Source organism: Nothobranchius furzeri, chromosome 3, assembly GCF_043380555.1.
Source record: "Nothobranchius furzeri strain GRZ-AD chromosome 3, NfurGRZ-RIMD1, whole genome shotgun sequence".
In the NCBI taxonomy this organism is placed as follows: Eukaryota; Metazoa; Chordata; class Actinopteri; order Cyprinodontiformes; family Nothobranchiidae; genus Nothobranchius; species Nothobranchius furzeri.
The window spans coordinates 40,998,559-41,012,283 of record NC_091743.1 but is presented as its reverse complement, the minus strand read 5'-3'; the positions used below and the strand labels follow the sequence as shown (position 1 = coordinate 41,012,283).

Sequence of the window (13,725 nt, the reverse complement as noted above, 5' to 3'; positions counted from 1 at the left end):
GTGCACCCCAGAGCAGCTGTGGCTACATCATAGTTCATCCCCACCAGGGTGTAAATGTGTGTGTGAATGGGTGAACGACACTGATTGCATCATATAGCACCTTGGGGGTTCCAGTACTCTAGAAGGTGCTATATCTAATACAGACCTATGTCAGACAAATGTCCACTGTGCACCAGCTTTCTGCATTTGATCTTCTCTCTAAAGAAGAAGTTAGAAATACTACTTGTCTCAATATACCCTTCAGGTTCTCCAAATGACCCAATTTCAACAAAATTAATGTTTGATGCTTTCTTGGTTCTAAGACCAGTTACCCTGGCAATTTTACATACAGGCCTGTGTTTCTCCATGTTTTTATCATATCTTCCATTTCCATGGGGCGTTCCACAAGGATCAATCCTTGGACACTATTATTCACCATATACATGTCACCCCTTGACTCTATTTTTGCGAAACACTCCCTACATTATCATCTGTATGCTGGCAATTGTCAGATCTACCTCTCGCTGGATCAACCGGGGTCTATTAGCTGGCTGAATGATTGCCTTTCAGACATCAGAGCATGGTTATCCTCTAACTTTCTCAGATTAAATGAGGATAAGACAGGCTTTCATTTTCAGAGCTCGGTCTGTAAATGAAACAATATGTTCAGGCCCTCCTCTTCCTGTAAATGTTAGTCCCACGGTGATCAGTCTGGGGCTTAGACTAGATATAGATCTGTCATTAGTCAAACAGATAAATGCCACCGTAAAGTCCTGTTATGTTCATCCTGCCAGAAAAAGGCCTCTTAAGAACATCCTGAAACAAAAACATCTGGAGTGTGTATTCACACCTTTATTACATCTAGGCTTGACTATGCAAACTCTCTTTTGACTGGTGTGAATGAGACTACGATCGACCTCCTTCAGAAAGTCCAAAATGCTGCTGCCAGATTCTTCACTGGAACAAAAAAATATTGTCATATAACCCCAGTTGTAGCTGAGCTACACTGGCTCCCACTGACCTACAGGGTGAAATCGTGCATAACATGGCTATGTGTCCTCTAGGTCTCCTCACTTGGTGGATCAACTCTTGATGTGTGCTCCAAAGATGTGGTGAAAAATTCGTGGTGAACGTGCGTTTGTTCACATAGCTCTGAAGCTTTGGAATAGCTTGCCACTCTCGGTTCGATTGGCCCCATCTATCCCTGTAGCTGGCGTGATTGTTTACAGGTTTTATCATTTCCTAATTTGTTCTCTCTTTTAAAATTTTTAGTATTCTTGTGTTGTTTTTAGCACTTTTGTAGTTGATTTTGCTAAAGTTCTTAGCTGCAACCAGATATTTCCCTTGAGTTATTTCACTCAGTTCATATTTGACCTCTTCGACTATTTTATCTTGTTTCCTTTTATCGTATTTCCAGCACTTTGATCAGCTGTCATGCTGTTGATAAATGTGCTATATAAATAAATCTGTATTTGGATGTCATCTGCTGCTGTTGGTCCATTGTGTTTTCTGAGATCCAAGGTCAACGCAGCCATACCAGGAAGTTTTAGAGCACTTCATGCTTCCTCCATAAAGTTGGTCAGCAGACCAACTTTATGGAGATGCAGATTTAATTTTCTAACAGGACAGGATCTTTCATGGAAGTAAATTCAAAGAGTCAGAGTACCTGGCCCGGAGGGTTACCGGGGTCCCACCCTGGAGCCAGGCCTGGGGTTGGGGCCCGTGAGCGAGCACCTGGTGGCCGGGCTTTCGCCCATGGGGCCCGGCCGGGCCCAGCCCGAACCGGATACATGGGCTCATCCAACTGTGGACCCACCACCCGCGGGAGGAACATGAAGGGTCCGGTGCAATGTGGATCGGGTAACAGACCATGGCGGGAGCCTTGGCGGTCCGATCCCCGGACAAGAAAACTGGTTTTTGGGACATTGAACGTCACCACGCTGGTGGGGAAGGAGCAGGAGCTTGTGGCAGAGGTTGAGCGGTACAGGCTAGATATAGTCGGACTCACCTCGACACATAGTATTGGCTCTGGAACCCAAGTCCTTGAGAGGGGTTGGACACTCTCCTTTGCTGGAGTTGCTCCGGGTGAGAGGCGGAGGGCTGAGGTTGGCTTTTTGTTAGCCCCAAGACTCTCTGCCTGTGTGTTGGGGCTTACTCCGGGGGACGAGAGGGTAGCTTCCCTGCGCCTTCGGGTCGGGGAATGGGTCCTGACTGTTGTTTGTGCTCATGGGCCAAATATCAGTTCAGAGTACCCACCCTTTTTGGAGTCCCTGGGACGAGTGCTAGATAGTGCTCCATCAGGGGACACCATTGTCCTGCTGGGGAACTTCAATGCTCACGTGGGCAATGACAGCTTGACCTGGAAGAGTGTGATTGGGAGGAACGGCCCGCCTGATCTGAACTCGAGAGGTGTTTCGTTATTGGACTTCTGTGCAAGCCGCAGTTTGGCCATAACGAACACCATGTTATTACATAAGGATGCCCATCGGTACACATGGTACCAGGGCAGCCTAGGTCGCAGGTCGATGATAGACTTTGTAGTCGTATCATCTGACCTGCGGCCGTATGTTTTGGACACCTGAGTGAAGAGAGGAGTGGAGCTGTCAACTGATCACCACCTGGTGGTGAGTTGGATCAGATGGCAGGGGAAGATGCCGCGTAGACCTGGCAGACCCAAGCGCATAGTGGGGGTCTGCTGGGAATGCCTGGCAGAAGAACCTGTTAGGACGGTCTTCAACTCCCACCTCCGGCAGAGCTTTGACCGCATCCTGAGAGCAGTGGGGGACATTGACTCTGAGTGGGCTTTGTTCCACTCTGTGATTGTTGAGGCAGCTGTTGCTAGCTGTGGTCGCAAGGTGGCCGGTGCCAGTCATGGTGGCAACCCCCGTACCTGCTGGTGGACACCAGAGGTTCGGGGAGCCGTCAGGCTGAAGAAGGAGGTCTACAGGGCGTGGCTGGTCTGTGGGTCTCCGGAGGCAGCAGACAGGTACCGGATAGCCAAGCGGGGTGCAGCAGTGGCAGTTGCCAAGACAAAATCTCAGGCGTGGGAGGAGTTTGGTGAGGCCATGGAGAAAGACTATCGATCGGCTCCAAAGAGGTTCTGGCAAACTGTCCGGCGCCTCAGGAGAGGAAGGCAGCAACTCGCTCACACTGTTTACAGTGGGGATGGGGAGCTGCTGACGTCAACTGGGGTTATAGTCGGACGGTGGAAGGAATACTTTGAGGAGCTCCTCAATCCCACCTATGCGCATTCCGAGGAGGAACCAGAGCCGGGAGACCTGGGGACGGGCTGTCCAATCTCGGGGGCAGAAGTTGCTGAGGTAGTCAAACAACTACACAGCAGCAGGGGCAGATGAGGTTTGCCCTGGGTATCTCAAGGCTATGGATGTTGTAGGGCTGTCATGGTTGACACGTCTCTGCAACATTGCGTGGTCATCGGGGGCAGTTCCTGTTCTGATGTGGTCCTCCTGGCTTCATCCAGCTCTGACCTTCAGCTCTTGCTGGGTAGGTTCGCGGCAGAGTGTGAAGTGGCTGGGATGAGAATCAGCACATCCAAATCTGAGACGATGGTTCTCGACCGTAAAAGGGTGGCTTGCCAACTCCGGGTCGGGGGAGAGGTCCTACCTCAAGTGGAGGAGTTTAAGTATCTCGGGGTCTTGTTCACGAGTGAGGGTAGGAGGGACCGGGAGATTGACAGGCGGATTGGTTCAGCGTCTGCAGTGATGCGGACGCTGAGCCGATCTGTTGTGGTGAAGAGGGAGCTGAGCCAGAAAGCCAGGCTCTCGATTTACCGGTCGATCTACGTCCCAATCCTCACCTATGGTCAGGAGCTTTGCGTAATGACCGAAAGAACGAGACTGCGGATACAAGCGGCCGAAATGAGTTTCCTCCGTAGGGTGGCCGGGCTCAGCCTCAGAGATAGGGTGAGGAGCTCGGACATTCGGGAGGGACTCGGAGTAGAACCGCTGCTCCTCCAGATCAAAAGTAGCCAGTTGAGGTGGTTTGGGAATCTGGTCAGGATGCCTCCTGGACGCCTCCCCGGAGAGGTGTTTCGGGCATGTCCTGCCAGCAGGAGGCCCCCGGGTCGACCCAGGACACGTTGGAGAGGTTACATCTCCAATCTGGTCCAGGAACGCCTTGGGGTCCTGCCAGAGGAACTGGTGGAGATGGCCGGGGACAGGACGGTCTGGAGCTCCCTAGTTGGCATGCTGCCCCCACGAGCCGGACCCGGATATACGGAGGAAGACGACGATGACGGACTTGGAACCTGCGCACAGCGCCAAAGCTACCAGTCCCTGGTTTAAGGGCCATGGTATCCCTGTTCTTGATTGGCCAGCACACTGGCCTGACCTTAACCTCATAGGAAATCTATGCAGTGTTGTGAAGAGGAAGATGCAATACGCCAGACCCAACGATTCAGAAGAGCTGAAGGCCACTATCAGAGCAGCATGGGCTCTCATAACACCTAAGCAGAGCCACAGAGTGATGGACTGCAGTAATCCAGGTCAAAGGAGCCCAACTGAATGTTGAGTGCTGAACATGCTCATACTTTTCATGTTCATATTTTCAGTTGGCTAACATTTCTAAACATTTCTTTTGTTGCACTGGTCTCAGTTAATATTCTGATTTTCTGAGATACTGAATTTAGGATTTTCATCAGTTGTCAATTATAATCATCAACATTAAATAAAGAAAAGTTTGAAATATATCAGTCTGTGTGTCATGAATGAATCTAATATACAAGTTGCACTTTTTGAATGGAATTACTGAAATAAATATACTTTGTCATGATAATCTAATTTTATGACGGGCACCTGTAATGTCACAAAAAATTATTTTAGGGAAAAAAACTTTGCTATCTTCAGCATCTAATGTTACTAAATGTGAATGAGATCATAAAGACACTAAAGTATCAGTCAGTGGTGTTTCAGTAGCTTTTTACCTAATCCTTTTTCAGCAGGTATTTCTCTTTTAAAGGTCTTAAATTAAACTTGCACAAACCCTGGCTTACACATTCTGGTGACTCACATGCAATTACGTGCTGCAAGATCTCTGTGCACAAACTTCTTCTGAGCCAAATACTCCATCCCTTTAGCGACCTGCAGCCCAAAGCCAATCAGATCCTTCACAGTGGGGTTCTAAGCAAACATAAAACATTCATTATTGGATACTTCGTAAGCTTGCAGGTAGATTATGAGATGGAATAGTTTTGCTGCAGGTTTCTCACCCTCTTCTCGCAGCGTATGAAGTGCCGCAGGTCACCGTGTTTCATGTATGGCAGCACCACCAGAGGGAGGCCTTCCTGTGGCAACAGGATGCCCAGCAGAGACAACACGTTGCTGTGGTGGAAACCCTTCATTATGATGCCTTCCTTTAGAAACTCCTCCACCTCCTCCACATCTGTTATTCCTGGACACACCCACACACACCCACACACCCACCCACCCACCCACCCACACACACACACACACACACACACACACACACACACACACACACACACACACACACACACACACACACACACACACACACACACACACACACACACACACACACATTAATGGATGGTGGAAGTACATTGTACTTACCTCAGTCATTTGTCCAGCATCACACAATTTCTGGTCCTTTTCTAAGACATGACTTGAATTTTATTGTGAAACTTAACTATTTAAAGACTTGACTGCACAGTGGATTTCTTTGTTCTTGGGGTCTGTGAGGTAGCCATGATAGACTGTTCCAAAATGGCCTGCAATGAATACAACAGAACAATAAATTACAACTACTACTAAGTTATGAGAACCAGATGTGACAAGTGCTCTCCTACCCTTTCCTATGATCCGATGCCGCTGCACTATGAGCATCTCTGCAGGGATAAGCACATCCTTCACTTCTTCCAGCAGGTTTGGCCTAAAGCTGGAGATGGAGATCTTTTCTGCCGGCATGAGGGGAGTGAAGGTTGGATCTACTGTTCTCGTAGTATACACCAGGCTTGGAAACACCACTGGTCCCACCAAGGGGGTTGGAGGACTCAGGGATACCACTTGGAAAGGTCCAGATAAAGAAAGTTATTTAAAAGGATAATAAAGATCACACTGATGGTACAAGTTTAGAAGTTCACCTCTTCTGTAGTCTCCAACTGGAGACCTCTCAGCATTATTTGCACCAGAACGAGCACAACTGTGGACTAACCGCGTTTCTAATGTGGACGCTGAAACACAACACGTGTTTAATCATCAACCTCAAAAAGGAAGAGTACATGTACATCCAAAACCACACTTGAGATATTCTAGTTGAAAGCTTCCAATCCAAAACCATATCCTGGCAACGGTTGTGTCAGATCAAGGTCCACACACACGGGTGATATACTCACTTTTCTTCTTCTTCCTCAGATGTTTCATAACAGCGAAGGCCAGCACTGCCCCAGCCACCAGAGCTGCCAGGATTCCCAGAACTATTCCCACCATGTAGTGGTTGCTGACCCTCACCACAGTGCCAACATGGTGAACCTGACCATTGATGGAGATCTGAGGAGTGGAGACAATATAATGTAATGACTACTCTTCCTCACAGCCAGCAAGAGTAGCAATGCAACTCCGAATATAGTAATGATGTGATCACTGGCATCTGTTCTAATGTCCTGTCAGAAATTTACCTGGAAAAGGTGAGAAAACCTCACCCTCTCTGGAGAAAAGTTAAAACGGGTCACAGTAAGTATGACCTTATCTGACTTAACTGGTATTTTGATGTACAGTATTTTAGTTTTTGCATAATTAGTTAAAGTTTTGTGAATTTTGAAGAATTTTCTACATAATTTTCAGCTGGTAGTTGTTGATGTCACACACTCACTTTGAACATGTATTTGCAACTAACTCCATGATTTACACTCACCTAAAGGATTATTAGGAACACCACACTAATACGTGTTTGACCCCCTTTTGCCTTCAGAACTGCCTTAATTCTACGTGGCGTTGATTCAACAAGGGGCTGAAAGCATTCTTTAGAAATCTTGGCCCATATTGATAGGACAGCATCTTGGAGTCGATAGAGACGTGTGGGATGCACATCCAGGGCACGAAGCTCCCGTTCCACCACATCCCAAAGATGCTCTATCGGGTTGAGATCTGGTGATTGTGGGGGCCGTTGTAGTATAGTGAACTTATCGTCATGTTCAAGAAACCAATTTGAAATGATTGGAGCTTTATGACATGGTGCATTATCCTGCTGGAAGTAGTCATCAGAGGATGGGTACATGGTGGTCATGAAGGAATGGACATGGTCAGAAACAATGCTCAGGTAGTCTGTGGCATTTAAACCATGCCCAGTTGGCACTAAGGGACCTAAAGTGTGCCAAGAACCCCCCCCCCCCCCCCCCCCCCACACACACACACACACACACACACACACACCATTACACCACCAGCCTGCACAGTGGTAACAAGTCATGATGGATCCATGTTCTCATTCTGTTTACACCAAATTCTGGCTCTACCATTTGAATGTCTCAACAGAAATTGAGACTCATCAGACCAGGCAACATTTTTCCAGTCGTCAACTGTCCAAGTTTGGTGAGCTGGTGCAAACTGTAGCCTCTTTTTCCTATTTGTAGTGGAGATGAGTGGCACTCGGTGGGGTCTTCTGCTGTTGTAGCCCCTCCGCCTCAAGGTTGTGCGTGTTGTGGCTTCACAAATGCTTTGAAGAAGAAGAAGAAGAAGAAGAAGAAGAAGAAGAAGAAGAAGAAGAAGAAGAAGAAGAAGAAAGTATCATTTCTATAGCGCCCCTCAAGATAAAAATCATGAGGCACTTCACAAAAACAAAAAATGTAAAAATATAAAAAAGAATTTAGAAAATGACTAAAAATGTATTTTAAATGAGCAAAAATAGACAATTGTGATGTAATATGTAAAGAAAGAGAGAGAGTGAACAGGAAAGAGGGAAATCAGTGGATCCTGAAGAAGGTGGAATAGGTGGGGAGAGCAGAATAAGGAGAGGGTGATGAAGATCACACAAAAGCCTTAACAGGTGAGTCTTCAGCTGCTTTTTAAAGGAGACCACTGAGTCCACTGGTCTCAGGTTCAGGGGGAGAGAGTTCCAGAGTCTGGGGGCCACAGCAGCAAATGATCTGTCACCTTTGCTCTTTAGCCTGGTGCTGCACAACCAGTAGGCTTTGATCACTGGACCTCAGGGACCTGCTGGGGGTGTAGGGACTGAGAAGATCACCAATGTAAGATGGTGCTTGTCCATGTAAGGCCCTATAGACCAGAACCAGGATCTTGAAATGAACCCTGAAGTTGACTGGCAGCCAGTGAAGCTGGAGGAGAAGCGGGGTGATGTGGGTGTGTTTGGAGGACTTGGTCAGAAGCCGAGCACAGGCGTTCTGAACCACCTGTAGACGGTTCAGGGAGGTTCTGCTCAGACACGTGAAAAGAGAGTTACAGTAGTCTAAGCATGAAGAGATGAAGGTGTGGATAACTGTCTCAAGTTCAGAGCGGGACAGAATAGGACTCAGCTTAGCAATGTTCCTGAGATGGAAGAAGGAAGAGCTAACAAGAGAACTAACATGAGAATCCAGGGTGAGAGCTGGGTCAAAGGTCACGCCAAGATTCCTGACGGAAGGTTTGGTGTGGGAAGCAAGCTGACCAAGAGAGTCTCTGACTTTGGGAACCAGCTTGTCTGGGGCACAGATGAGGATCTCAGTCTTATCTTCATTCAGCTGTAGAAAGTTCCCACCATCCAGGTTTTGATAGAGTCTAAGCAGGAGTGTAACAGCTGCAGCTTAGACATCTCTTGGGGCTTAAAGGAGATGTACAGTTGGATGTCATCTGCATAAAGATTGTAGGAGATTCCTTTGAAGGAACTCAGGATGTGCTGAAGAGGAAACAGAGCGAGGAGGAAGAGTAGGGGCCCCAGCACAGAACCTTGTGGGACACTATGGAAGAGGGTAGTAGTGGAGGACCTAAACTTGGAGACAGCCACAGAAAAGGAACGCTCAGAAAGATAAGAGGAGAACCACTCCAGAGCAGTTCCTGATAGGCCTACCCAGTCTCTCAGCCTCTCCAGTAGCAGGTGATAGTCAACAGTGTCGAAGGCTGCAGTCAGGTCCAGCAGGACCAGAACAGAACAGTCCCCTGCATCACTGTGAGTCAGAAGGTCATTAGAGACCCTAAGAAAAGCTGTTTCAGTAGAATGAGCTCTACGAAAACCTGACTGGAAGCGATTATAGATGTTATGCTCATCAAGAGCAGCTGTGAGTTGTTTAGCCACAACCTTTTCCAAGATCTTGGAGATGAACGGAAGTTTAGAGATGTCTGAAGCTGCTCTGGAGAGAGGGGTTGAGACTCGGTTTTTTAAGAAGTGGGTGGATTACAGCGTTCTTAAAGTAAGCAGGAACCTGACCAGAAACCAGAGAAGCATTAATTATAGAGAGCACGCTGGGACCGATGGACTGAAAAGCACTTTTAAACAAAGATGAGGGTAAGATGTCGAGGGGGCATGCAGAGGTCTTCATAGAGCTAACTAGTTTGGTTAACTCAGGCAAAGAAACAGGAGCAAAGCTATCTAGGATGATGGGCCTGGTTGGAGTCGGGAGAGGCAGAGATGAGGCTGAAGGAGAGATGCTAGATCTAACCTTATTGACTTTGTCCACAAAGAAAGACCGAAAGTTCTCACAGTCTGCAACAGAGTGGATGGAGGCTGTAGGAGAGGCAGGAGAGACAATGCTGCTGATGGTGTTAAACAGCACCTTGGGATTCCCTTTGCTCTGGGACACCAGGTTGGAGAAATAGGCTACCCTCATGTCTCTGACTGCAGAGTTAAAGGATGTCAGAAGATCCATTAGATGCAGCAGATGGACGAGGAGATGGGTTTTCTTCCACAAACGCTCAATTTTTCTGCATTGGTGCTTCAGGCTGCGAAGGCTGTCATTAAACCAGGGAGTAGGGTTCACTGCAGGAACTGATCTGGTTCTGACAAGACAGATGTTGTCCAGAATGGAGAGGCAGTACTCGTTAAACTGAGAAGTTAAGGAATCTGGGTCGTTATCAGAAGAACAGGTTGGATCAAAAGCAGCAGAACAATTGCTAGCTGTGATCTCATTAAGAAAACAAGAACTAACCAGACGGCGAGCAGAAGGTGTGGACGCAGAAACTGACAAGTTAAAGAAAATGCAATGGTGATCTGAAATATAAACGTCCTCAGGACAAACACTGTCACCATTTAGACCAAGGGTAAAAACAAGGTCCAGAGTGTGTCCCCTGGTGTGTGTGGGGAAAGAAACATGCTGGATAAAGCTGAAGGAGTCCATAAGGCTGGAGAAGGTCAATGCAATGTGATCAGAGGGATCATCAACGTGGATGTTAAAGTCACCAACCAGTCTGGACAGCTTCACAGTGGAGGATAGAACGTCGATAAACTCCTGAAGGAAAGCGTCCTGGTAGAAATCATCGTTTGGCTCTGGGCCAGCGAGCCACTCACGTAAATAAACAGGGAGGTAAATCCTCGATGCATCTTGAGCTATTGTGAATGAACGGAAGGACAAAAGAGTCTGGTGATCATAGGACATGGTAGCAGGGACACTACTGAAGAGGATTGCAGACAGGAACAAGGTGGAAAAGAGGAGGTTAGTGGAGAAAAATTTGAAAAAGTGGCCGGTGACCACGGCTAAGCCAAGCACAGATGCCATCTTGTTACCGGATATTACCTTTGCTGTATTCCTCGGTTGTAAAGAGTGGTTATTTCAGTCAAAGTTGCTCTTCTATCAATTTGAATCAGTCGGCCCATTCTCCTCTAATGTATAGCATCAACAAGGCATTATCGCCCACAGGACTGCTGCATACTGGATGTTTTTCCCTTTTCACACCATTCTTTTTAAACCCTAGAAATGGTTGTGGGTGAAAATCCCAGTAACTGAGCAGATTGTGAAATACTCAGACCGGCCCGTCTGGCACCAACAACCATGCCACGCTCAAAATAGCTTAAATCACTTTTCTTTCCAATTCTGTCACTCAGTTTGGAGTTCAGGAGATTGTCTTTACCAGGACAACATCCCTAAATGAATTGAAGAAACTGCCATGTGATTGGCTGATTAGATAACTGCATTAAGGAGATGTTAAACAGGTGTTCCTAATAATCCTTTAGGTGAGTGCGTATCTACATGTGCATTTTATTGACCAGATGAAGGTATGCCTCCTCTTCATATTCTACTCCAGAATTACTTACATTTACTAGTTCTACTAAATTGTCTAAAACCTGATATGTTAGTTATTTACTGTCCTTTTGCTTTTTCCTGAAGTTGGTACTTAAATGAAAGTTTAACTACTGTATACAACCTTCAGGAAAGATTAGTAATGAGTGACTATAATGGGGTCTATGCAACATGATGTAAACTGAACTGTGGTGTTGACTCAAGGTAATTGAGCTAATCATCTTCTAAACAACCCAACTAACCTTCACTGGAAGCCCCTCACTGGGAATGGTTAGGTTTTTAGGAATCCTGCAGGTTATCTCATTATCCAGGACTTTGGCATCACAGTCAACATCTGCTACTGTCATGGTGATGGTCATGCAGGAGCTCACCAGGTTCAGCTTTTTATGCTGTGAACAAGGAGTTCCAAGAAAAATGGAAGGCATTTCAGAGAAAATATTTCACCATAAGAAGAACTCTGTTTAGATTAAAACCTAGTGACTTACATGCAGCGACACTTCATCAAACCCAGGGTACAAACTGAGCACGTGTCCTTCTGTTTCAAAAGGAATCGGCTCACCGTACGGGTGGTAGGAGAAGTCTTTGTTCCAAAGGCCCAGTGCTCCATCCATGTCAAAAGACAGGTGTCCTTCTTCTGTCTCATCTCTTTGGAAGACAGGAGTGATACACTCCATCCTGGTGGGCAAAGACCTGCCGATACACTCCTGCAGCAAAAGTTAAACACAACACTTTGACAGGCTGTACCACAGATTTTAGAACTACACCCAGTAGAAGGTCAGGTGAAAGTGAAGCCATAGCCAATGGTTTTGAGAATGACACAGGTGTTGATTTTCACTAAGTTTTCATTTGTTTAGTGCTTTTCAAAATCATAGACTCCAAAGTGCTTTAAACTAGAGAGTCATACACACGCTGGTGATGATGAGCTACATGGTAGCCACAGCAGCCCAGCAAGGTACACGCACGGGAGGGGGGTGAGGGGGTGGGTGGGTGGGTGGGGGGGGTTACAAGTAATTTAAATTGCACCCACATTTTCTAAGTTAACACACATCTCTTTTAACAACGGTAGTTTCTGCATCTTTGCTGTTCCCCTGCTTCAGCCCTCCCCCTGCGCAGCAGCCGCAAACTCACTGATGTGCCTGCAGCCTCTCAGAGTTCCTGCTGATCTAATTTCCTGTGGAGGGTGTGTCAAGATGGCCGCTGGACAAGCTGTGCTGGTGTGAGTCTCTGCAAACAATTAAAACTATTTGAAACAAGGAAAACATCTGCAACTTGATAAATTTACAACTGGAGTGTTGAAAGATGTCAAAAGGAAGACAAAAGCAGTCTTTCAAACAAATGGACGCAGATGAGCAAAAACAAATGGAGAAAAATCGAGAGGAAACAACTGAGGACATGTCACCGATCAAATCATCAGGTTTGGCAGAAATACTTAAATAACTGAAGGAATTTCGAACTGAAACATCAGTCAGTTTTGGAGCATTGAAAGCCGAAATGAACGAGCTACGAGTAGATTTCATGAACATTAAAAAAAGAATGGAGGAAGCTGAACAGAGAATTGCTGAGAACGAAGATCATGCAATGAAAACCTCCAAAGTGTTAATACAAATGCTTCAAGTGCAAAAACAATTAGAAATAAAATGTAAAGAACTTGAAAGCCAAACCCACAGAAAAAATATAAGAATCTACTCGGTACCAGAAGATTGTGAAGGAAATAACATCATTGATTTTGTAATCAAATTGGCTTGGGAAAAGCTGGAAGTGGCTGATGAACTGCATATTGAGAAGGCACACAGAGTTGGGCTGAAGACAGGACGAAAGGAGCGCCCCAGAGCGATTCTGGTTCAGTTCCAATCATATGCTATGAAACGGAAAGTACTAGAAGCTGCTTGGAGAAAAAGAAATATACAAGTGAAGGACCAAAAGATCTACTTCGACTAGGACTTTACAATAGCTGTGTTTAAGCAGCGTACAAAATACAAGAAAGTGCGGAAAATACTCAATGAAAGGAAAATTAAGTCATGGATTCTGTTTCCAGCTAGACTAAACATCTTCTGTGAGGACGGGAAAGTGTGACTATATAATGATCCCCAGGCTGCTGCAATTGGATTAAGTGAGTTTGGAGTAAAGATGAATATTCCAGAAGAAAGGGAAGATCTGGAATCAATACTGAGGAGCACAGGATGGAAGTTGAAGGAGAAGAATTCCCGGCCATGAACTGATGAAGGAGTCAAGGTCTCTTGAGATACACAAGAGATTAGGTACTTTTGGAAAAATAGCTATGGTAAAATCAGCTGAAAAATCCTTGAAAAGATTTGAAGCTGCAGAATATAAAACACTTGACTATGAAACCAATATTGATCCAGATAGTAATCTACTAAATGCAATTAATGACAACTGTACATATTGTACAAATGATCAATTTAATGATTCTATTGATCTAGATAATTTTTCACTTATCTATTTTAATTGTAGAAGTCTTTATGCAACCTTTGATAAGATGAATGATTGCTTGAAAACATTGAAAAGCCACTTCCAAGTGATTG

At 45.9% G+C, this 13,725-nt stretch overlaps 1 protein-coding gene across 1 annotated transcript in view; it reads right to left on the bottom strand.

Moving 5' to 3' along the window:
• mst1rb (macrophage stimulating 1 receptor b) overlaps positions 1-13,725 on the bottom strand; it is a 38,650-nt gene that overhangs the window by 9,986 nt on the left and 14,939 nt on the right. The window contains exons 10-17 of the mRNA XM_015959985.3: positions 11,668-11,886; positions 11,425-11,571; positions 6,353-6,506; positions 6,101-6,190; positions 5,807-6,022; positions 5,648-5,728; positions 5,207-5,388; positions 5,008-5,117 (exon numbers count right to left, since the gene is read on the bottom strand). Of these exons, the coding sequence (XP_015815471.3) occupies positions 5,008-5,117; positions 5,207-5,388; positions 5,648-5,728; positions 5,807-6,022; positions 6,101-6,190; positions 6,353-6,506; positions 11,425-11,571; positions 11,668-11,886 (1,199 nt within the window). The remainder of the gene's footprint in view (positions 1-5,007; positions 5,118-5,206; positions 5,389-5,647; positions 5,729-5,806; positions 6,023-6,100; positions 6,191-6,352; positions 6,507-11,424; positions 11,572-11,667; positions 11,887-13,725) is intronic.